This window comes from Trichomycterus rosablanca, chromosome 5 (assembly GCF_030014385.1).
Source record: "Trichomycterus rosablanca isolate fTriRos1 chromosome 5, fTriRos1.hap1, whole genome shotgun sequence".
Lineage (NCBI taxonomy): Eukaryota > Metazoa > Chordata > Actinopteri > Siluriformes > Trichomycteridae > Trichomycterus > Trichomycterus rosablanca.
In genome coordinates this window covers 21946760-21972092 of record NC_085992.1, presented here as the reverse complement: position 1 = coordinate 21972092, position 25333 = coordinate 21946760, and the positions used below count along the sequence as shown (strand labels likewise).

The 25333-nt window shown below is 37.1% G+C and overlaps 2 protein-coding genes across 4 annotated transcripts; both read left to right on the top strand.

Moving 5' to 3' along the window:
- Nucleotides 1-3642: 3642 nt before the first annotated feature.
- Nucleotides 3643-18160, top strand: mtrf1l (mitochondrial translational release factor 1-like). 3 transcript variants are annotated; one of them, XM_062994974.1, is made up of 7 exons: nucleotides 3643-3705; nucleotides 8066-8145; nucleotides 10304-10487; nucleotides 10608-10771; nucleotides 11687-11804; nucleotides 14506-14642; nucleotides 17036-18160. In XM_062994974.1, exons 3-7 carry the CDS (start codon nucleotides 10391-10393, stop codon nucleotides 17228-17230), a joined length of 711 nt encoding a protein of 236 aa, XP_062851044.1. In that variant the 5' UTR covers nucleotides 3643-3705; nucleotides 8066-8145; nucleotides 10304-10390; the 3' UTR covers nucleotides 17231-18160. The 3 variants fall into 3 exon arrangements, with proteins under 3 accessions (XP_062851044.1, XP_062851042.1, XP_062851043.1); XM_062994972.1 differs by lacking the exon at nucleotides 3643-3705 and adding an exon at nucleotides 6990-7799; XM_062994973.1 differs by lacking the exon at nucleotides 3643-3705 and having other exon boundaries at nucleotides 8082-8145; nucleotides 10332-10487.
- Nucleotides 18161-19131: 971 nt separating this feature from the next.
- fbxo5 (F-box protein 5) lies at nucleotides 19132-23184 on the top strand. Its single transcript, XM_062994971.1, has 5 exons — nucleotides 19132-19277; nucleotides 20352-21029; nucleotides 21119-21209; nucleotides 21300-21479; nucleotides 22603-23184. The coding sequence occupies exons 2-5, from the start codon at nucleotides 20389-20391 to the stop codon at nucleotides 22852-22854; spliced, it is 1164 nt and encodes a 387-aa protein (XP_062851041.1). The 5' UTR covers nucleotides 19132-19277; nucleotides 20352-20388; the 3' UTR covers nucleotides 22855-23184.
- The last annotated feature ends 2149 nt before the right edge of the window (nucleotides 23185-25333 follow it).

Genomic DNA, 25333 nt, shown 5'->3' with positions numbered 1-25333 from the left:
AACCTGAAATTGCCCCTGTCCCAACTGAAATGTGTTGCATGAATGTATGTGGGTGAAAGACGAATAGGGTGTTTCAAGTACCAAAAAAATAAAATGGTTAAATTGTATAATTTTTTCATTTAATATTGTGCACAAATGTGTCACCTATGTAAATATGTATTTTTTTTCTCAGCATTTTGCTTATTTGATCATTTTAGTGTGGTTGACACACAACAAGGGCACAAAAATGTCATTCAGTGCAACGACTAATTTATGACAAAATACACACACAAGGAACAATCTTAGCCATTTCAAATTTATAAGTTTAGTATATCTCTTACAAAAGATTTAAAACCTCAGAAGAAACTGTACTTACTCTGTTTTGAATTTTCTGTGCATTGTTTGTACTCTAATGCGTCTTGGGATTTTGTTTATTTGTATACAAGATGTTTTTGCTACACATTCTATTCTATTTGAAACCTAATCAAACTCTGTTTTCTATGAAGCAGGCCTGGATTCTCTTGCATTCACATAAAGAAAATATATAATAATTACTTATTACAGTTATTTTAAGCAAATGTTTTTGTTGCACTGTATGATGATTTTATGTTGCACTGAATGACATACTCCAAATTATCCTGTTACATCAGAATATTCATGACTTAATTTGTTTTTAAGTTCTTTATTGATTAAAGTAGCAGTAGTAGAATGAAAATATGCCACACCAGTGGCAAGTATGTGTTATAATATTACTACATCATGAAAAAAGTAAGGCAATGGAAAAACATAGCTAATGAAGCCATCATAACAACTTGTAAGGCACCAGAACAGTGTGGAAGTGTGGAATTTGTGTCATAACACGTGAAAAAGTTGCTGCAGTAAATCTAAATTCATTCAGCCGTGAAAACCATTTGAAGTCGCATTTTATTTCATGAACTGAACAAATGTTTTCCAGTCTTTTGTTGTTAACCTTGAGGTTCTTGCTGTACATGGCTTTGGTTCTGCGATTATGATTTTGACATCAGACTTAAGGTAGTAAATTTCATCAGGTGGATTTGGCCACACAAAGGAATTTCTGTTTCAATTTTGTAGCATGCAGCTAACTTGCACCTCATCTCCTACAGACAGCAGTACCTGCCCAACGAATGGCAGGTCATCGTACTTGACAATAACAAAATCTCAGGGACCACTTCATCAAAAACATAATTATTAATATTCATTGTAATTACTGCTCTTATTAAGGAAGACTAGAATGGAAAAAAGTGGTTTTATTATTTAAAAATAATTTTAAAACATTATAAAGTCAGTATAACAATGTCATTGTCAATTTAGTGCAACAGCGAAATTCTGTTGCACTGAATGACTGTTGTTGTACTGAATGACAGAAATTTTACTTTAGCACATTTTACAGTTATCCCAGTGGTTAGCAGAAGCTAACATTGACCTTAGCTCAAAGACATTTCTACACATATTCACATTTAAATGTTAATAACCTTGTTTGTTTACAAGATTAACCGTAATATTACGTTTTCTGTGTTATACTGAATGACACTCAGTTTTGTTCTTTAATGTACTATGTCAGTAAAAAGACATTTTTATCAAATAATGTTAAAATGCATTGACCTCGTGTGTGTGCTGAAGGGTCCCCAGGAGTCTTCTTTTGTTGTTATAATTGGTCACATGACTGCAGTAGCTTGATTGCATATTAAAATAAGGCTTTTTATTAACGTTGTACTGAATGACAACTGAAGATTGGGAAAATGGGGACTGAAAGTATCCTGAATATTATTAATATTAAAAAACACATCTGATTGAATATTATTTAATATGTCACACATGACATTTGTACAATTATGCCAAAGCAGTAAATTTTAAGTTTTACTTAAGATTAATTAGTTTTTTCTTAATGTTTTATTACTTAAAGAGGTAGGGGGACCGTTGCATTGAATGACATTTTGGGGGTTTCAAGGGTTATTTTTTCAAAAATCATACATTTTCCGTAAAAATTACTTTAGGTTTCAGTAAAGATGTACAAATGGAGTAGATTGAAGGTATATCCACTTATATTAATATAATTGTATATTATTTATCAAGTGGGGACACTAAAAAGTTACGTCTCGTCTTTGACCCATGTATATTAACAAAGACCCTGGCTTTTGGACTTGTTGCTGATAACAGTCTGGATGGTCCTTTTCGTCTTTGGTCCGGAGCACATGGCGTCCATTTTTTCAAAAAAGACCTGGAATGCTGATTCATCTGACCACAATACACGTTTCCACTGTGTGATGGTCCATCGTAGATCCTTCAGAGCCCAGAGAAGTTAACACTGCTTCTGGACATGGTTAACAGAAGGCTTCTTTTTTGCACAGTAAGTTTTAAGTGGCTAATGTGTATGTAACTCCGTATTGTAGTCCTTGACAAAGGTTTGCGAAATTAATCCCCAGAGTGGTTATATCAGCTATTGTTGAGTGGCGGTTCTTGATGCAGTGTCGTCTGAGGGACTGAAGATCACGGGTGTTCAGCTTAAGCTTGCACCCTTGGCCTTTACTCACTGAAAATCCTCCCGATTCCTTGAATCGTTTAATGATATTATGCACTGTAGCGGGAGAAATATGCAAATCCCTTCCAATCTTTCTTTGAGGTAAATTGTTTTAAAACATTTCAATAATTTTCTCATGCACTTGTTGACAAACTGGAGATCCTTTGTTGATCTTTGCTCATCAAAGACTCAGCCTTTCCTGGATGCTGCTTTTGTACCAAACCATGATTACAATCACCTGTTGACATCACCTGTTTGTAATCACAAAAGTTAAAGTGAATGTAAGACACTTTGTGAGTTTTTTATTAACATTTTTTATACTGTCTTGGTTTAGGGGTTGTTTATAAATTCTGACTTGGACATTTTCTTTGTGATAAATGAACTTCAATCAGTGTACCTTCAGGCAGAAGTGTAATCACATGCCTCTTCAACATGTAACATAATGTAAACATTGTACACTTACACATTTGGAAGTGAAAAAAAAGCATTTGAAACTTTGTACTGAGGGTTACTTGACCGTTTGATGTTATCTATGGCAAAATAAGTCCAAAGCTAAATGTTCTTTCCCCAAGGCTGTCTACAAGGTTACAGTGAACAGGGTGGCAGGGATTCTGACCTTACATATTAATATTTTATTTGTATGGTATGTATGTAGGATGGGATTAAATGCCTATTCATTGATATATTATAATGATTAGGTTGTGGGTGGTTGGGGGGGTGTTGTCGGGTAGGGGTGCTGGAGCCTATCCCAGCTCTCAATGGGCACAAGACACACCAAAACACCCTGTACAGGGCACCATACACTAAAACACTGTAAAAATAATACGACAAAAAAGGTTAAAGCACTGCATTATGATTTTTCAATGTTTATAACCAAGCCATTGGGTTGGGGTGCACGTATCAGAGCATTCGTAATGCCGTTCCCAAGCCCAGGAAAATAAAGAGGAATGGCATTCAGGAAGGAAGGGCATGCAGCATAAAAACTGTGCCAAGTCAAATATGCGGATCAAAAGTCATATTTACATACCGGATTGGTTGAGGCCCAGGTTAACAACAACCAATATATAGCACTGTTGGTCAGCGGTGTCCTGGTAGAAACTATGCTACTGTTGGGTCAAGGAGAAGAAGGAAGAGAGGGGGAAATAATGTTCTACAGCAGAGAGAGGTGGAAGGTTCAGAAAGTGAAGGTGAGAGTTGGAATGTTCAATGGGGGCACAATGACTGGAAAAGAGAGAGCTAGCTGATATGAGAGGAGAAGCATTGACATAATATATGTACAAGAGACCAGGTGGAAGGGGAGTAAGGCTAGGAGCATTAGAGGAGGGTTTAAACTGTTCTACCATGGTGTAGATGAGAGGAGAATTGGGGTAGGGGTAATCTTGAAAAAAAAAAAACATTAAGAATGTAGTGGAGGTGAAAGAGTGCCTGATAGAGTGATGAGTGTGAAGCTCGAAATTGATGAAGTCAGTGAATGTCATCAGTGCATATGCCCCACAAATGAGTAAGTTGTAAACAAATAGACTAAATTCTTGACTTGCAGCTAGAACAATAAGAGTGTTTTCATTATCATCCAGGCAGTAGTTCCTGGCGTGACAGGTGGGACCCAGTTACCTTGTGACAGCACTTAATATTAGTATGTCAGATAAATATAGACGTATCAGGCTGCCCTTTAAAGGTGCACTGCCCTTCTTAAGAAAGTAGCACCTGTTTAATTTGTATTTGTACTAAATAAATTATAGCCTATTGGTATGCAGTACATACACACCTATTTATGTTTTGATTTAATGTGGGGGACAAGTGTTTTTAGAGCAACCTATTATCTTTAACTAAAGTAACTAGCACTACCAAACAGCTAGGCCTCACACAGAATGGTTTTATTAGCATATTTTGCCCTGTCTGTTAGCTCCTAATGGGTGGCATTTTACAGGATCCTGCAAGTTGTTGAGGAGAATCAATGACTGTTTTGTTTTGCTTTGTTGGTTACTGTTTATAATGTTTTAGGAAACATAGACAGCTTGTATAAACCAGTGTGCATTAATGTTCAATAATGTTATGAGCAGCAATTGTTGAAGACCATTAGGCCTAAGTGATGAGGTCTATATTAATAGTTGGATTACGTCGCTAAGATGTGTCACAGTCGTGGCACTGTTTTGCTTGGACTGATGTGTGAATTGCTTTTACAGTCGTACCTTGTAACTCGAAGAGAAATTTGTACCCTTAATCTAGATGTTTCCCCTAAACTTGATGCGTGTGCGATGTAAACAAAAGGGGTAAGCGTTAAGGTGCGTTCATTTTTGCCGCGTTGGACCTGCGAGGTTTTATTGTATTTTTTATTGACCATGGAATGCAGGTCATTTGGTCAAACAGGTTTCCAATACAACCTTATGGAAAAATATCTTGAAACTCAACGTCTTTTAAACTCGATGCCACTCCCAGAACCAACTGACGTCAAGTTTCTAGGTACCACTGTAAATATTTTGTTGTCTTTTCTGCCCTGTTCTGTTTACCAGACACCATAGTTGTATTAATTCCCTTTTATTACTTTAAACCCTCAAATGTTCTGTTCTTTATCCTAAGACCTATTCAAATTCTATGCTCTTCTAATCTTTAAGCACTGTCATTTCTATTTGTTTAATTCTGTTTAAAGAGTTGGTATTTAAGAGATTTTAATAAACAATTAGTACATCAATTAGTAGTCCTCCAAAATTACTGGTAGGGTGCCTGGATGTTGGCCATTTACTAGATCCACATACTATACTCCCTCAGTCTTTAACTGTGGGTGGCGTAGTGGGCTAAAACCTGGCTTTGTGTAGCAGAGCATAATTGTTTACATGGCTCAAGTTAACGTTATGCAATGTCGCATACATTAAAGTAAAAAGTGTTGCTACCATCTACTGGTTAAAAATAAAATTACAACAATTCACCCTTGTAATCGCTTCAATCTGACTGTGGGCTTTTATCTGGTGGTCAGGATGCAGCGCTCACTAAAAATAAATAAAGTAAGAAATCATCTCTTGCTGTCTTCTGAAGACAAAGAAAGACTGTTCCATTTTAGTTCTTCTATACGCTATAAGCACCTTTGTAAGTCATACTGGGTAAGAGCATCTGCCAAATCCTGTAAATATAAACTGTGACACTTTTTAAGGTAATGCGCATCATTGGAAAAGACTTTAGAGTGAAGCTATAGTTTTCAATTCAATTTATACACTTTAGGCCTCACATTTCTGGCGGCAAACAGTGGATTTATATAAAATGATTAAAAATGATATAAAAGTAATATTAAATGATTACTTTTCAGATGTTATAATTTTCAAATTGTGTTCAAATGGGCCTCCCCCCCAATCCCCTTCAGATTGATCTATTTGTTTTTACTAGATGGTTTACCACTTAGAGGGGTAAGGACTGGGTTTCTCAACCTTCAGCACATGATGTGGGTCATTTGCTGACTTGATACACGGTGGTGCAGCTCGCACTTATCTTCCTATATACACTGATCAGCCATAACATTAGAACCACTTTTTTGTTTCTACACTCATTGTCCATTTTATCAGCTCCACTTACCATATAGAAGCACTTTGTAGTTCTACAATTACTGACTGTAGTCCATCTGTTTCTCTGCATACTTTTTTTAGCCTGCTTTTACCCTGTTCTTCAATGGTCATGACCCCCACAGGGCCACTACAGAGTAGGTATTATTTAGGTGGTGGATGATTCTCAGCACTGCAGTGACAATGACATGGTGGTGGTGTGTTAGTTTGTGTTGTGCTGAGTGAATCAGACACAGCAGCACTGCTGGAGTTTTTAAATACCGTGTCCATTCACTGTCCACTCTATTAGACCCTCTTACCTAGCTGGTCCACTTTGTAGATGTAAAGTCAGAGACGATCGCTCATCTATTACCGCTGTTTGAGTTGGTCATCTTCTAGATCTTTATCAGTGGTCACAAGACGCTGCCCACGGGACGCTGTTGGCTGGCTATTTTTGGTTGGTGGACTATTCTCAGTCCAGAAGTGACAGTGAGGTGTTTAAAAACCCCATCAGCATTGCTGTGTCTTATCCACTCATACCAGCACAACACACACTAACACACCACCACCATGTCAGTGTTACTGCAGTGCTGAGAATGATCCACGACCCAAATAATACCTATACTCTGTAGTGGTCCTGGGAGAGTCCTGACCATTGAAGAACAGCATGAAAGGGGGCAAACAAAGCATGCAGAGAAACAGATGGACCACAGTCAGTTATTGTAGAACTACAAAGTGCTTCTATATGGTAAGTGGAGCTGATAAAATGAACAGTGAGTGTAGAAACAAAAAAGTGGTTCTAATGTTATGGCTGCTTTGTACACTTTAGGCCTCACATTTCTGGCGGCAAAAAGTGTATTTATATAAAACGATTAAAAATGATATAAAAGTAATATTAAATCATTAATCCCCTTCAGACTGATCTCTTTGTTTTCACTACATGGTTTCCCCTTCAGAGGGTTAAGGACTGGTTATTATCAACTTTCAGCACATGACGTGTGTCATTTGCTGACCTGATACACGGTAGTGCGGCTCGCACTTATCTTTCTATATATTCTTGCATGTGTGCACTGTGGCCTGAATAATAAAATAATTGAGAACCACAAGGGCACAGTGACGATCACTTCAGAACCAACCGTTTTTGTTTATAAAATAAAGGACTTTTATTTTAAATTTTAGCGGAAGGAAAAGCATGCCCTGAATTGTTGTTGTCTTGACCAGGAGCAGCATGGTCGCTTAGCGTGAGGAAACGCTGCACCGTATGAATGAGTGAGATCATTAGTACCGAATCAGAAAGGCTGGGTGATATTTTTGTATCGCTGTATAGAGTATAAAGATGTCGGTTGCTTGTTTTACTAAGCAGTTGCTTAAATGCGCTTTATTTAAGCCATTAGGAAATGGCGCGACACTGAAGGTTAGAACTTTGATTACACACAGCCGCAAATATACAAGCCCAATCTGCAGATTCTGGAGATGTCACCGACATTTTCATACTACAAACTCTTACCTGGTTGAAAAGATTTTGACTCCGGATCAGATGTTCTCTAGGAAATCTTTGCAGGACTACCTGAGGACAGTGAAAGCAGAATATACTGACTGTCTGCAAGTTGTCAACGCTGGGCATGTACAAATGGACGACGAGGAAATGAGAGCAAAGAGGTCCAGACTGACTGTTTTATCGCCTTTGGTCCAAAGCATTACGGAGCTGGAATCAAAACATAAATACTTGAATGAGACAGAGGAGCTACTAAAAGGTCAGAATAAGCCACACGAGTGGATATTATCGACTATAAAGTAACTAGGCAGTGGTAGCCTAGTGCTTAAGGTACTGGATTAGTAATCAAGCCCCCACCATTGCAAGGTTGTCACTGCTGGGCCCTTTAGCAAGGCCCTTAATTACTTAGGGAGTTCACTGTCACAGTACTGTAAGTCGCTTTGGATAAAAAGCATCTGCTAAATGCCAAAAAATGTAAATGTAAACTATTACATTTGTGACACCCAGTTGTCTTTTTCCCTGCAGAAAGTGACCCAGATCTGCGGGAGTTGGCACAGACTGAGAGGGAGAACTGCCTGGCATCTATTCAAGAAATAAAACAAACTGTAGGTCAACATTACATGATATACTTTGATTCAGTTAACAGAATGTTGTGTTCAAACGTTTAACCACAATGTGTTAATACTCTTGAATCTTTATTTAACTGACAGTAGAATTAGGATTTAGAATTTTTAATTTGATGCCTACAACACACTCGACACAAACATGTTAAGACAATGCAAAATAAGTTTGAAAAGTTGATAAAATAGTAAGGGTTCAGTGTTTTAAAACATTTTATATTATGCAGGTGAGGAAATCATGGTCAAGTATAAAAGGGGGATCCACCTAAGTCTCTACAAGCAGTGATCATTGAAAACACTGGAAGCCTTCTTTGTTTTTACTTATTTTTTCCTTTAATGCTGGTCCCTGCTCCTGATTGGGGAGGACGAGGCTGCTCCATGCCCCCTCTGACACGTGCACAGCAATCGAACATCTTATCATCTACACTTGACGAGTGTAGTGCAGTACAGCGCTGTGTACGGAGAGCCACACTCTCTACCGCACTCCTTTCCCATCTCCGTGCAGGCACCACCAACCAGCCAGCAGAGGTCGTAATTGCACTAGTCTGAGAGAGTCCCCATCTGGCTTAATCCAGCCCCTATCTGAACAACAGGCCAATCGTTGTAAATGTGGCCGCTCAGCCTCAGCCGGCAGGCAGAGCCAAGGTTTGATACGATGTATTCTAGTGATGGGAATTATGGCTCTTTGAAGGGAAACGGATCTTTTGGCTCCGTTCCTTTTAAAGAGCCATTCAAAAAAATGGCTCTTCGTTCTGTTTTTCTTTTTTTTTTCAGGCAGTGGGAAGCACTACTGGGTAAACGCTAAGACAGCCCCGATATTAATATCAATGATATACAATCATGCAAAACTTTTGCTACCTTGCCTTAAATGTATGACCTAATTCAAACAATGCTTAAATGAGAGGAAAAAAAAAATTTCAAAAGTATGCAAATTGACAAGTATATTTTAATAACAATAGTGCATAAAGTTCTGACTTTTGAAGGTTTCACTCGATTTTTTTCAGCTCGGTAAATAATCTGACCGGTTTTAGAAAATATGCGTTCAGATGGGACAGAAGTGGCCACAATGCAAAGCCTTTCCATCACGAGCTTGGTGAGCCTTGGGTACACAGTAGCCTGATTTTCCCATCACTTAAGAAGGTCTGATGGTTTTGGGAAAAGGGGTTCCTCGAGGTAAGCCTGCACCTCCATGATGGCATTAGCTGTGGGATTTTGCGTGGATGCAACACTAGCTGCCTGCTCATAAAAATGACTCCACACAGCTGACTCCTGTATAGAACTGCCTACGAAGCGAGGCAGAATGGGTGGATTACAGCCAATAAGAAATGCGCAGAAATAAAAATACATACATAGCGGCTCCTAGAGACGCGACTCGGTTCCTGTCGTTCATTTTAAAGAGCCGTTCAATAGAATCGGATCGTACGCGAATGACCCATCACTAATGTATTCGAGATCTCAGCTCTGGTGAACAGCGTGTGTTTTTACCGCTACTTTTGTTAGTTAATGATGAGTCAAAAGAATTAACAAATTTTTATTGCATTTTATGAAATGTCCCATTGTTTCTGGAAATGGTGTTTGCAAGTTGTAAGACCACAACAGAACAGATTGTTTGTCTAGCACATTCCACAAAAGCTTAATTGAATTCATTTGCAGGCCAGGTTAACACCTTGAACTCTGTCATTAGAAAATATTGTTGCCATGAATGTAGTGTACTCGATATTAACATAATGCCCAGACCCATGGTTTCCCCGTAGAACATTGCACAGAGCGTCACACTGCCTCTAGGTATCATTTGCTGCATGCCGTAACCACACAAGACCTGCTGTTTTTGAAATTCCATCACATTTTGTCTTTTGTCACAGTTGCTCAGATCAGAAGGCTTGCCATTTTTTCTTTCTTCCTAAACAACATCAAGAACTGTTACTTTCTATCTAAAATATTTCAACTTCTAATGTCATTATAATCTGGTTTTATTTACTTCATCTTGTACTATTGTTCATATGAAACTCATACTTTGATGGACTCTTGTTAGTTAATGGTTAATTGTGGACTAGTGATGGTCAGTCACTGGTTAAGATAAAATGGCAAAAGAACAACATACATTTCTGCAATTTCTGTAATTTAATACTTTCTATTTTCATAGATTCTTTCTCTTCTTATCCCCGAGGAAGAATTGGACAGGAGCGATCTGGTACTAGAGGTCACTGCTGGGGTTGGAGGTCAAGAGGCTATGCTTTTTACTGCAGAGATATTCGACATGTATCAAAACTTTGCTGATTTTCATGGCTGGGGCTTTGAAACACTGGAGGTTATGTCAAGTGATCTAGGTTAGCCTCTCAATCTTGCAGCAGGTTTATTATAAAACTTTACATCTCCAATAGCTGGGATCTCTAATCTGGCCTGAAAAATGACTCAAAGGAAAGCAATTTTCTTTTTTTGTTTTGCAGGAGGAATAAGGCATGCCATAGCTAGCATCAGTGGCCCACTTAGCTATAAAAAGATGAAGTTTGAAGCGGGTGTCCATCGAGTACAGAGAGTCCCAAAGACAGAGAAACAGGGCCGGATGCACACCAGCACAATGACAGTGGCGATACTACCACAGCCAGCAGAAGTATGATAAATACAATATGTCTTATAAATACATTACGTTTGATAATGTTTGGGTGATGCATAATTTACCTGGTGTCCTTACTTACTCTTGGTGTAAAGTATAAAAGCATATTCATAGGGCAGTGGTAGCCTAGTGGTTACTGTACTAGTGATCAGCAATTTGCAGGTTTAATTCTTAATTACTTGGACTGCGAGTGTAAGTTGCTTTGGACTAAAGGGTCTGCTATGAGCCCAAGATATTTCATGTTTTGTCTGGTCAGCTTCATTTCACTTGTTAATATACATCCATTCCTTCACTTTAGGCTACTTAAATACATTTTAACAATGAGGATACCAAGTGATGAAGTGTTTTAGATGTTTGTTCCATTCTTCCTGCAAACACATCTTAAGCTGTGTAACAGTATAGGGTGGTTGTTATCACATTTCTGTTTTAAAATTCTCCACACATTCTCTATTGGGGACAGGTCAGGACTGTAGGCAGGCCAGTCCAGTACCCGTACCCTCTTCTGTAGCCATGCCTTTGTAATGTGTGCTGCATTGTCTCGTTTAAAAATACATAGACGTCCCTGGAAAAGATGTACCATATGTTGCTCTAAAATCTCAATGTACTTTTCTGCATTAATTCTGATATACTTCAACATTTTTAAAACTCTTCTGAAATTTAAGATCATGGCATAGTGTTCCTGTGGAAACTTTTAAGGTAGCTGCTTGAGTTTAATAGTAAGGTTTGGAGCCTGAATGCTTCTGGTAGGGCACAGGGTATGCATTACCAGAAAAAGTTACTACACTTTATTTGTCTTTATATACATAAAATTGCTTGTACAGTCAGTTTCGGTTTAATAAGTCTTAAAATCTTACATCCTAGTTTTGGAACATGCTGTTACCGGTACTCATGTTTGTACTTACGTTCATGCAGATCTCTTTTGCCATTAACCCCAAAGACCTCAGGATTGAGACAAAGCGAGCCAGTGGAGCTGGAGGACAGCATGTAAACACCACTGACAGCGCTGTGCGGATTGTTCACTTACCAACAGGTGAAACTTTTCTAATAGTACTGTAGAGAAAGAAATATGCAAATCCCTTCCAATTGTTGTGTTTTCAAACATTTTAATATTTTTGTTTTGTTGTTTATCTTTTGTTGACAAACTGGTGATCTCTGCTCACCTTTGCTTCTCAAAGCCTCAGGCTTTTGTGGATACTCTTTTGTACTAAATCATGATTACAATCACCTGTTCACGTCACCTGTTTAAAAGAAGTTTTTTAGAATTGTTTGGCAGGTGTGAAATGCAGAAATTAAATTAAGTTGACCAAACTAAACATGCATTAGCATTTTCCGTACTGTCAAAACTTCCTCTGATTTGGGGCTGTAGAATCAAATTTTTACTACATTAGTAAGTAGAGTTGTTAATGATTACTTGATAACCAAATAACAACCAGCATGTTGGGTCATTTCAATTTATTTTAATAGCTGACCATTAGTATGGAAAGAGATCGAAGCTGTAGATTTTAGAATATGTGCTGAAATCTGAGCCAGCTACATACAAGTGTTTAAATATGATTTTCTGGAAGCTGAGCTAGTTCTGGTTATGTTCATTATATTTATGTTTATGTTGTACATCACTGCTATGCTTGTTGTGCTTAACTGTTTTAATGCAATAAAACATAAAGCCTTGTTAATACGAGTGTTCTTCAAAGAGTTTCCTCACTTTTTTAAACTCTTTATTAAGAATGTCAAAAACAAACTACAACACTTTTCTACATAAGCACCTTCCGATGCATTTTTCCCAGCATCGTACCAACTTTTTAGCAAAAATGTTTTTGGTTGAGCGCGTAACCACTGATGCACCGTTTTCACATCACCACCACATGAAAATCTTCTTCCCCTTAAAGCTTCCCTTAAAGCTTGAGTGGTTCAAAACGGTGGAAATCAGATGGCGCAAAATTCGGACTATAAGCTCTCTCTCAGACATGACCAATTACTACTCCTCCCGCTCTCACCGTTTCCAACCAAAATATAAAAGTGTGGAAACTCTTTGAAGATCCCTCATATAAAATTCAGTGATGTGTTTTGTACTTTGATGGAACGCCCAAGTCTTGTCGGTTACCCTTGAACTAATGACTGTCAGTTATGAATTACTAGTGTAGTTATTTAGATCTTTGCTTTAGTTAAGCAGCTAAAGCAGGGACCAATAAATTGTTATTTTTTACTAAACCAAATACTGACAGTAAAGCAACCGGAAAGTAGACTTATTAACTTGGAGTTCCAACCTCCAGCCAAATAGCAAGACATACAAAATATAATGTTTTCAGAATGTTTTTTTTTTCTTTAAATTTTTCCCCTTTTTCTTCCCCTTTAGCACATCCAATTGTTCAATTTGCATCGTGCTTTCTCTCTGTCTATGCCGAACTCTGCCCTGACCGAGGAGATCGAAGCTAACCCATATCACCTCCGAAACAGCCGGATGCATTTTTGCCACCCGCACATTGATGAGTTTGGCGCCACCTAGCGTTGCATGCGGAGAGACACACCCTAAGGGCACTCTTCCTCATTTCTGTGCAGGCGCCTCTAATCAGCCGGCAGAGGTCGTAATCGCATTCTGACAAAGAGACCCACATCCGGTTCTTTGTCCCACCCCCCAACTGAGCAACCAGCCAATCGTTGCTCATACAGCCACTCGGCCTCGAACTAGGGAGGCAGAGCTGGATTCGATACGAGGTACTCAGAATCCAGCTCTGGTTGCAGCGTGTCTTTTTACCGCTGCGCCACCTGAGCGGCTTTTAAGAACGTTTTAAGACTATTTGTCTGTAAATGGGATTATGTACTACTATTAATTTATAAACATGGGTTTAGATAATAAAAAATAAAGATGACAAGTCATAACCTAAATAAACATAATTTACTTGATTTAAAAAAGGGTACAGTGATTCTAGTGAAAAGTAAACAGCCTTACAAATGGTTGTGACTGATTCACAATTTGTCTATAATCAGATTACTTTTTTAAAGCATTTTCCCCACAATCAACCCCCCCCATTTTAGTCACATCCAATTAGCCGATTGCATTTTGCTTCTTCTACTGCACCTGACCAGTTCAAAGCTGGAGAAGGAGACTAGTAAGACACTATCAAACTGCCAGCTGAGGTCAACAGTGCAGCAGTCATGAGGAATTCCCACCAGCATTTTTACCCTCTGATGAGCCAGTCAGTGTCTGTATAGGTGTCTGAGCTGGCAGTAGCAAAACTCAGATTCAAACTTGCGAGTTTAAGATGTCAGCTCTGATTGACAGCTAACGTATTTAACCACTGCTTCACTTGAGCCCTATTATCAGATTACTAAGATTCATGTGAGACTATAGCCAAAATCAATTTTTTTGCCATTATTTGGTTTCTCTGTATATGTAAATACAATCGTTCACTTGTGTATATTAAGACATATTCATTTACATTTACATTTTTGGCATTTAGCAGATGCTTTTTTTTATCCAAATTACAGTTATGACTGAACACAAATTTGAGCAATTGAGGGATAAGGGCCTTGCTCAGGGGCCCAACAGTGGCAACTTGGTGGTGGTGAGGCTTGAACCGGCAACCTTTTGATTACTAGTCCAGTACCCTAATCACTGAGCTATCACGGCCTATCACAATTCATGATTGTGTCCTACTTGTTGGAACTAAGTGTTTAAGTTTGAATTTCTGTTGGCATGTCTAAGCAAAACTGTGTAAATCTTGTATTTTCAGGCATAGTGTCTGAGTGTCAGCAGGAGCGCTCCCAGATCAAAAACAAAGAGAAAGCCATGAAGCTGCTGCGAGCCAAGCTGTACAGTGCAAAGCTGGAGGAGGAGACTAGTAAGAGATACCAGGCTCGCAAACTTCAGGTACACTTCTGATCTGTTTTAGCTGGGAGCTTTGCAAAGTAAAAGGTTTCCAACACAATTTAAACATAGCTTGGCACTGATATCAATATGACATTTAATATCAGTTTTAGTTCTGGATGATGTGTAAAGCTAGCTTTATACTAGATCAATTTTCTATGCTCCTACATACAAATTTAAAATAAAAACGGGTGAACTATAATAAGAAGATAAATTAATTGCTTACATTTATCGATGTACTATTTACCTGTGATGCAAATGTTCTTTTCGTCAATTTCTTATAACTGACAATCGACTGTCATTAGTCAACAATTTACAGACTCATAGCAACCAATTAAAATATAAAACACTTTGGTTCATATCAAGTCATGCAGGCATTATTGATTAAATGGATGCTGGTACGGTAAACACTCAAAAAAACCAAAGTGTGTAAAATGTTCATTCTGAATGTTGAACTGGTTTGCTCAAAATTGGTTTATTCCAAAGGCCAACTAATCATGCTAATCAAAATAGAGATGCAGCTAGTATAATAATGATTTTCCTACCATAAGTAAAGTTATTATATGATGATAAGCAGTTTTATCTTTATACTGGAGCATGATGCACAATATGATCTTTGTTAAAAAATGGCAAAAGACTGACACTTCACAATTTGTGATTTTTATTGTTTAACAGATTTATTTATCATTCAAATAATATAAATGCACAAGTTTTCCTGTTCAAGTTTTCAAATGTGTCTGGACACAGAGCTGATGCATACATACTGAGGGTGTGTTTCAAATCAGTCATTACTCTCTCATGTAGAGCTCTGTAGCTTTGCTCTCCATTGAAATCAGGCATCCACTGTTGACCAATATATTTAAATAATTTACTGACAGCAAAGATCAAACAATGATTTCTGTGTTGGTTTTCGGTTATATTGTTAAGCACTGGCCTTCTTTCCAATCTACATGTGATTGCTGACTATCATTGTGTAATAATCCTTCAGTGCTGTAAAAAAAACAAAAAAAACTGTAGTTTTGTTTTGTCATGACAGGGTACATTTGTCCAAAAGTGTTCTGATTTCTCAAAATGCAGGTGTGTGAATTGTAGATTGTAGATTGTTTTTGTGAATTGTAGATTGTTTTTGTGAATTGTAGATTGTAGATTTGCTTTCTTTTATGAGATGTTTTGCAAGGGGTGTAGAAGCAGATTTTGGTACAGTTGACTCACGTGTTGTACAGTTGTTCACGTGACTGCTGGCTTTTTATACCTGCCTCATCGTTAGTATACCAGCATGTTGTCATCTGAGGACAATTTGTGGTCCCATAAATAAACTTTTGTCAATTATCAAACCAATTATACTAACAGGGATGTTGCTGTTTGCTTAGGTTCTGTAGCTTTTTTCTTCTAATGGCGTTTTAATAAATTTGTCCCTCAGACCTTTAGTGGGTACCTTCACCGTGATTGCTTCTTGTTTCATAAAATGTTTCCAAGCAATGGCAACATCGTTTACAAACCATATGAAGGTTTGCTAGATTCCAAAAACACATATGACAAACTACTGGTCTGGTATGTAATATCCATTAATTAATTAACAATCATGTTTATGTCATGAAGGAGTAAAAGACTCCCCAAGCAAGTGTTTTTTTTTTCATAGTGTTTTTAGCCATATTCTTGAAGTTTTGTCTTTTTAGATAAAATAATTTCCAATATCATGCATAGATAGAATCATGAGTTTCCTTACGTTTTGGGACTCATCAGGGGATACATCAGTACTTTACATTAGAGACTTTAATCATGTTCAATAAACTACAGTCCACTATGATAATTTATAAAAATACAGCAAAGTTCTGCTTTAAAAAGTGAACATTAACTGTTCTAAATGTAACTATTTATTTCTGATGTAAAGTTTAAAAACTGGCATGTGTTCACTATTACAGTATAATTACAATGTTGTTGTCCATACAATCAAATCTTAGCTTAAAAAGTAAAAACATTCAACTACTGAATATTATGTGTAATTAATTTTAAGTGGGTAAATTATGCTGCTGCTTTTACAGCCACAAGCAGACTTCTTTCTACACTATCAAACATATTAGTTACCATTTTTAAGTTTGTAAAACTTTTTAAAAATAGTAAGTTTTGATTTAATCATGGACAAAAAATTCACCTGCAGAAGTCATTGAAATTATAAAAGTATAAACTTTGACTTCAGCTATACAATCAATTCAGAGGTTCTCATTTAAACCCCCACTGTCCAAAGACAGTATATACTTTTGTTTTATTTTGTCTGTATGCAGTTCTGATTCTTAGCCACTAAAATCAAACAACTGTTGATTGGGTGGACAATTTCTTAAAATTGTGAGCCTTTGCATTGGCCTATTTTGACATTTATTTTATCCCTTTTATAACAGATTGGCACTAAAGGCAGATCAGAAAAAATCAGGACCTACAACTTCTCCCAAGACAGAGTCACTGATCACCGGATTGGGAAAACTATGCATGACGTCCATGGATTTTTATTAGGGGAGGAGATGCTGGAAGAAATGAGCACATCTTTACAGCACTTCTCTGAACAGGAAGCTCTCATGGACATTCTAGCAGATTGATGACTTTAATATTTATTTTAAATTATTTTAAAAATGTGTAAAAAATTTTCTTGCTAGTTTAGTGCTTTTTTTTTTAACTTAAGCTATCGTATTATCAATTATCTTTTGATGTTAACCAACTGGCTTTAAATAGTTACAAAACACGTCCACAATTTTGTAGGTAATTTCCCCAAATGACACTGAGCAAACATCCTTTAACAAGAAAAAAAAAAGAGTTTGCTTATTGGTCTATATTTGCTGACTCCAGTTATGTGTATATTTTCCAATATAGGCTTAAACTCTGATAACTCGACATCCAGTTCTATGGAATTATGTGCTGAACTAAAATAACTTTGTTAAACATACAAATTAATCCTTGTAGTCACTTATCCTTCACTAGATTGTCCCCTAGAATGTTATTTTCTTTGTATTTCATGAGATATAGTATTTAAGAATAAAAGAATAAAATTGAGCATCATTAATTGTTATGCCATCTTGCATTATGTTTGGATTAGTAGAGCCTATAAAAAGCAAGAAATCACAGTAAGTTATTAAAAAATATGAAGATCCAGCAAGGCTGGTTTAACCTAATAGTTGGGATTGTAATAGAAAGCAAGGGCTCACCAGTCTTTTGCATTGCCTTTGTCATGTTAAATGTCAGCCTGAATGGTGATTGTTGAATGCCTGGATGTGCATGGGAGAATTACATTTCTATGGCCTATATCCTTATGAGTGCTATCTAGTTTTATTATTGAGTGCTTGAAACAGGTCTAAAATCTCCATTTGAAGCAGGCTCAGGATTATCAAGCGCTTTCTACATTCCAACTTGAGGTGTGAAATACCTTAGTAATGATGTTTAATTTGCATGCAGTTAAAACCCAGAAAGAATAAACATTTTAAACTATTCAACCATGGGCAGAGACAGCTTCGTCTTGATGTATTCTTCAATAATATAGCCATTCCACATTATTAAAATCCAAACATCTAAGTCTAAAATGCTGTACATTATTAAATTAAAAAAATACAGTCATGGTTTACTGTATTTCTTTGTAGAATATTTCACTCAGGGCCAGGTAGTGTTTAACTTTTTCCTTAAACAAATACAATTATTTTTAACGTGTAGCCTTTATTTTATTTTTATTTTATTTTAGTATCATTGTTTAAAATAAAGGGGTCACTTATCTTACTTTAGTGGACTAGTTAGTGATGTTTTGCTAGGTTAATGAATTAATCGTTTGCACAGTAGTACTTCTGTGCATTGCAAAACAAACGCACTTCATATAAATATTGAGGTAAATTAACTAGTGATTTACGGTCAAATAAACTAAAATTAATTTGTAAATGTTGGTTGAATACTTCAAAAACAGTGCAGTTGTCCCTTAATACATCTTGTCTTTTCCCTCTTAAATCTTTTACATTACTAAAAACAAACATAATTAATTAATGGTTTTAATTCGAGCTTATTGAAAGAAATTAAAATAGTACAACAGAATCAACAGGAAATCATTTTATTTGGCAGTAAGTGTCTATATTCGTTAAACGGCATACATGTTTGCTGAGATTTACAGTTAATATAACTGTATATAGATTTAAAAAACTACAGTTTACAGAGCAAATCAACGGCGAAAGGCGCCAGCTCGTTTATTGACGTCATATGGGCTTTATTTTGTCCCCACCAGTATTTAGGAAAAATTAATTCAATTGGCTAGTTTTATCCCGCCTCCGATACAGCCATATTCTGACTGGCTAGCTCCTTCTACTCGGGATGTACCGAAAACGGGTAGGAAAACAGTGCACTGATGTTGGTGTGAGGCGCTCGTAGAACGTTTGTATTGGCTGCAAAGCGTTTAAAATGCCAGCCCTCCCCTCTGATTGGTCATCGCGCTTTTGACGCGAAATTCAAAAGTTTTCGCAACTGGCGGGCGCTTTTCCCTCTGGTTTCATTAGTCAGTAGTGTCTGGATTTAAGCGCGGAAAGAGACAATGTGGAATTAGTACGTGATACTTAGTGTCAGGAAACGTCTTTTAATCTGTGAGGCACAATCAAGACGTTAAGGTTTTATTTAAAGGTAAGATATATCCTTACTTTGTACAAAACAGTATTTAGCATGTAATATGGTGAAACCCACATAGAAACGTTACATGTTCAGCATTAGCCAGTAATAACACATGTATCCGTAGTAACAAACCGGTCGTGTTCTTTGTCATGTTTAGTAACAGTGCGGTTTAAACTTAAATTAAATATAATCGGTATATTGAATATAATCCGCCAATAATAGTCTGGTCATTGTGCTTAGTTAGCCTTTAACCTGCTCAGCTAGCTTCTGGTTGGGTTAGTTAGCCTTCTTAGGCGCGCAAAAGAAAAATGCATCAAATTTGTTATAAAATTTAAATAGTGCAATTGCTTAATGTACAAGCTTTTAAATACTATACTAAACAATAGCATTGCAAAACAGTTATTTTTAAAGTAAGGGCTTGTGTAGTCGGATAAATGTAAATATGCTAATATATTAGCTACAGATATAAACAAAGTACAAAATAAGAAAATGACTAGCAGAAGTATATTTTTAAAACCGTTTAGGTCTAAAACAGGCTAGGCTTACAAATAAGTATGTGCTTTACTAGAAAATACATTCACAACTGACGTGAATTTACGATGTTTCTTACATCGCATTTTATCACCTGGGTATTATACTCATATCAGTAAAAAAAACTATATTGTAAATATAGTTGACGATGAAAAATTTAAATGCAACAAATGTGCCTTCCTGTTTATTCTTTAAAAAAAAGTATTGTGGATGGAAATTCTAGGTGAGCACACTTTTATCACACACGATGATGATGCAAAACTATTACCTCATGTGCATAAAACAAGTCCTGATTCTGGTGCAGTGGTTAAACGCACATAGAACGTGCTGGGAATCTATCGTTATTATTAGTTTTCCGAATGTATTATTATTATTATTTTCAATATTTTAATTATTTACTACTTTACTGGCATGCTTTTAGGGCCTCGCTTGGTTTAAGCTGCTACCAAGTGGTAGCAGTGAAAGCCATTCAAATGTAGCTATTACGCAATTTTGTTTGAAAGTTAATCTTAACAAACGTTGCTTATTGTTTTGTGTTTTGTTTTTAAACACCAGTTTTTACGAGTACCGGGAGCAATCCTCGACCACAGTTATGAAGTGCTTGGCTCGGAGCAGATCTACAGCGGCCTCTCGGCATGCAGACAAAGCTAAAGCTGAAACCTGCGCTGAGTTAAAGGGACAGAAGAAAACTACGTGCGCCCCCAGCCTACCATCCTCCATCTCACGCCGTTCACTTCCTGCTCAACCAAAAGGCCCTCATAATAAAGAGAACTGTGAAGAAAAACCTTGCTCTGTAGATGTGCTTTCTGACGATGAGCAGTTCTCAGTTCTCAGCAGTTCTAGTCTCGTAGAAGACAGCGGTTACCTCTCCCTTCACAACAGCCAGTTAGAGCATGATGCTGATTTGAATGGTCCAGAATCGGTGCCGAGAAGTCCGGAGGACGAAGAATCTAGTTTGTCTTCAAATGTTCAGTCTTGCTCTAAGTCTGCCTGCCTACCTGTCCTGAAATTCCAGAATGATGTGTGCAAAGCTCTGAAAAAGAGCTACAGGAAACATCAAAGCTATGACTGGTCTGTTGTCAGCACAGTTGCTGAAAATCATGGACTCCACAATGTCATTGGAGCCAAAATGGGTCTGGACTATGTAGACATTTTTTGTGGTTTGTTAAAGAAAGACATGAAACACATCCTGACCAGGATCTTGAGCTTTCTTGGAGACTGTGACTTGATAAAGTAAGTTATTTTTTTAAATCTAACTTAAACCATATATTTTATTCTTTCAAGTGGTAAAGCTGAAGATTTAACACTGTTACTTATTACAGCTGTAAGAAGGTGAGCAGGACATGGCGAAGAATCATTTGCCAGGACAAGCAAGCCCTTCAGAGGTGCAGAGAAGCTGAGCCAATGCTAAAGGTAGGCAGTGTTCTACATAAATTGCTTAAAAAATAAGGATTCATCTGTTTTTTGTTTCTTTTTCTCACTTGTTCTCTTATTTTCTTGAAGGATACTGCAAAGTCAGTAGGGTCTTTATCCAGAGACTTTGGCCTTAGCAGGGTGGTGTTTTCCTGCCTACAGTCTGTCGCTTCCTCCACACCTATCCACAGACCTACAAAGAAGACCCTGAGCCAGACAGATAGCACACTGAACACGCCTAAATCAAGCCGAATTGAAAAGTTTCAGGAGGTAAGTTCTTATCATCTTGGCTGACGGGGGGGGGCTCTTTCTATAATTAGTACATTTGTACACATGGTGCTGGTATATTACATCAGTAAAATTTTATGTTCATTTTTAATCATTTAAACCTTTCTACTTTTATATTTTCCACATATTTGTCTTTTTAGTAAATGATATTTCAGAATTTGGCTGCTCCCAAATTGCCAAAGTGTATCTGGTTTGCAAACACCTGATTTGTGCCTGATGTCTTTTTTGATGCACTCCTTATGTTTATCTGGGCTTGTGATCAGCCCTAAAAGAACTTTGACAAGTGCACCTCTGATTTGCTAGGCTGTTTCGAACACACCCCTTCCTCCTCGACATTAGCCAATCAAGTCTGTGCAGGTGCCTGACTGACGGATAGGGCCACTGTGATTTGAACCCCTGAAATCAGTAGTAGTGAGTTAGCAGAGGTCAATGTTGTCATCTGAGTGCTAAACACTCATTGCTGTGTTCACACTGGCAGAGTTGTCATCATTTTTGGGTGCTTGGTTGCCATGGTTTAACTGACCCCAAGCTAAAAATAAAAGCAAATGCTGTGGCAGTGCAGTGTACTTTACTGGCTAGTATTTACAGTGTTAAGAAAAAAAGTTTTATTTTTAATCAGATACCTACCTACCCAATTTTTTCCCACAGATGTGTTCCTGCTAAACTTAAACTGTGCTTAACTCTGACTCCTAAGTGAATGTTGGTGGCATGAAGTGGGTGAAGTCAGGGATGCAAAAAGAAAAAAAAAGAATGATAGAAGGGCGCTTTGTCGCGTCGCTTTGCTGCTAGCCTTAGCGTAGGGTTAATATATGGCTTTTTTAAAATTGCTCTACTTACCGAACACTGTTTGAAGGAGCATAAGAACTGTAATCTTGTTATTGGCTTTTTATTAATAAATCACTGACCTCCAAGTTTATGCCTCTACATTTTTGAAGTTTAATCAGATACTTTTCCCTGTGTGTGATGCACAAAGTAACGTCATCGGTCCTGCTGTCATGGGCTCTTTCAAGATAGATAGAGGGGGAGAAAATTATGACATTAAATTATAGTCAAATGTGACGTTCTCTAAGCTTTTCTTTTAATGGTTTTTCCCTCCTTTTTTCAGGCTGCAAAATCTTTGAAAGCACACGAGGCATTAAGGAGTTGCCGTCTTTGTGGATCGCCTGCACGATTTGACTCTGCTATGAAAAGGGCCGTGTGTACGCGGGTTAGCTGTGCCTTTGACTTTTGCTCCGTCTGCCAGTCGGAGTACCATGGGTCTACCCCGTGCCAAAGGGGAATTTTACGGACATCGCACTGTGAAACAGCACACTTGGCAGGTTCCACACGCAGCAAACGCAGCGTACGGCGCCTCTGAGACGCAACCGTATGAACACTTAATGCACCTTTTAATAAAAATGTCTATTTCTGAAATAATTTTATGAAAAAAATTTTATGTGGGCTTTGAAGTCTGGTTGTTCCTCACTGTGAAGAGATGTAGGTCACTCTGTCTGTGATTCTAGCACATGTAAAAAAAAAAAAAAGAAATACTGTTTTACTGAAAGCCAAAAAAGAAACATAAGAGGATTAATCAGCCTTTTCTAGAATTGTTATAACACATTTTATAAACTTTTATAAGAATTGTAAATGTGCGAGTAAAACGATATTTGTGCCTTGTCAAGTGAACTGTAAATATGTACATGGCTGAATAAAGAGTCCTATATTTTTAAGTTTGTTTTGTTTACTGCTTTTTGTAAAATACAAAGCATGTGTTTGGTAAAGGTTCTCCCTCTACTTCGTTAAGACCAATTCTAATCTAGATTTAGGCCATCCGTCCAGAACATTCATTGTTTTCTTTGTAGCCATTTTTTCAAAACGTAAACATTGTCTTATCTGAATTTTGAAGGTCAACATAATTTGTTTTCCTTCCATTTACAGAACCTGGCCCCGAAACTATGTATTAGGATGCAAGTTTCTGACCCTACCTTTAATCTGTAATTTGATTAAGTTTAGCGCATTACTAATTTATCTGCAAGAAATAAATGAAACATGCCTATTTTGTGATCAAAGTCTCAAGGCAGAAGGGTATATTTTACAAGTATACATTTTCAGTGTTCTATTTTTCTTTGCTTCCCCCAACTTCATTCTCCTCTCATTAGTTTAAATAGCACTTGTTTAAGCATATTGTGTTACCCAACATTACAGCTGTCCTGTAATTTTTACACGATTTTTGTGGGTAGCATTGTCGCCTCACAGCAAGAAGGTTCTGGGTTCGATCCCCAGGTGGGGCGGTCCGGGTCCTTTCTGTGTGAAGTTTGCATGTTCTCCCTGTGTCTGCATGGGTTTACTCCTGGTGCTCCAGTTTCCTCCCACAGTTCAAAAACATGCAATTAAGGTGATTTGGAGAAACAGAATTGTCCATGACGATGTTCGATATAACCTTGTGAAATGATTAATCTTGTGTAACAAGTAACTACTGTTTCTGTTATGGATGTAACCAAAGGGTGTAAAACATGACGTTTAAAATCCAAATAAACACATTATTTTTGTGAATGGATGGATGGTAATTATTGTCCCATATATAAACAAGAAAACCCAAAACTCCAGAGTGACATTAAGTAGACCTTTGTGCAGACTAACTTCACCTATTAAACAGTAAAACTGTTAATTTACCTGGTTTTTGTTACCATAAATGGCCTGCTTTGTTAAATTTTGTGAAAGTCTTCTTTTTATTTCTCTTTACTTAGTCCTAATTGCAATTTGCTAATGGACACGTATGACTAATTGCTCTGCTACAGTATTTTGCAGTATTTATTACTTGTAATTTTTTTCCATATTTTAAACATTTAACAGTGTAAAAAGTTGATTACTGACAGTCTTTCAGATCTAAACATTAATTTTCCAGTAATGTGTTGTAGTTCAAAGCTTTAAACAAGCAGCACACTATTAAAAGACTAAGATGGATGGAGGGAAAAAATATGAAAATATTTTAGTATGGGATGGGTTTTTGGTCATTTAAGTATTTTTGTGTTGTTGGGATTTATCAAAACAAAAGCTGTGATCTTTGAAGGCTGAACACCTAAATATTCCTCCAAGAGTGGATCAGTGATTTATGGAACTTACAAAGAACCTAAAACACCCAGGGTGCTGTGTGCTTTGCTTCCTTTAAGCAAATGTCAGTGATTATTACTATACTATTAATAAGAGACTGGACAAAAATGGTATCCATAGTTGAGCTATAAATTGAAAAGAGCTGGTAACAGAGAGGAAGAAGCTGGATGGTTGGTGCTGCAGTCTATCATGCATGGGGCATACGTTGACGATACAATAAGCAATAAGGGTAGACTGAAATATTAACATTTGTTCTGCTTTAGCTAAAAATAACAATGACCCCCTTTTAGGATAATGTTCTGTGCACTTACACATTTGAAAAGTATTTATATTATAAAACATTTCCAGAAAAGTGGACATTTAGTAAAATGCGTAATTTAGTAAAATGTGTAATTAGTTCATTGTCTCGAACCTTTAACTGAGAAATGTGCGAACAAAATACTTTTAATGTTTTGGCTGACCAATGTAATTGTATTTATAAACAGAAAATTGTAAATTTAAACAAAATTAGAATTTGATACCTGTTAGAGTATTGAAGCAGATGATTTGGTAGAAGGTGAGGGGATCATGATTTGGTATAAAAGGATGATCCATTAATTGCTCAGTCCAGGCAGGCTCTACACTTTGTGGAATTGTCAATCACTTAAAAAAAAAAGAATTTAATTAAAACTATACATAAATGCATAGTTGCAAATCATTTACAGTAGGTATTTTATCATCATATTGTGAAAGGTTTCACTGTATGT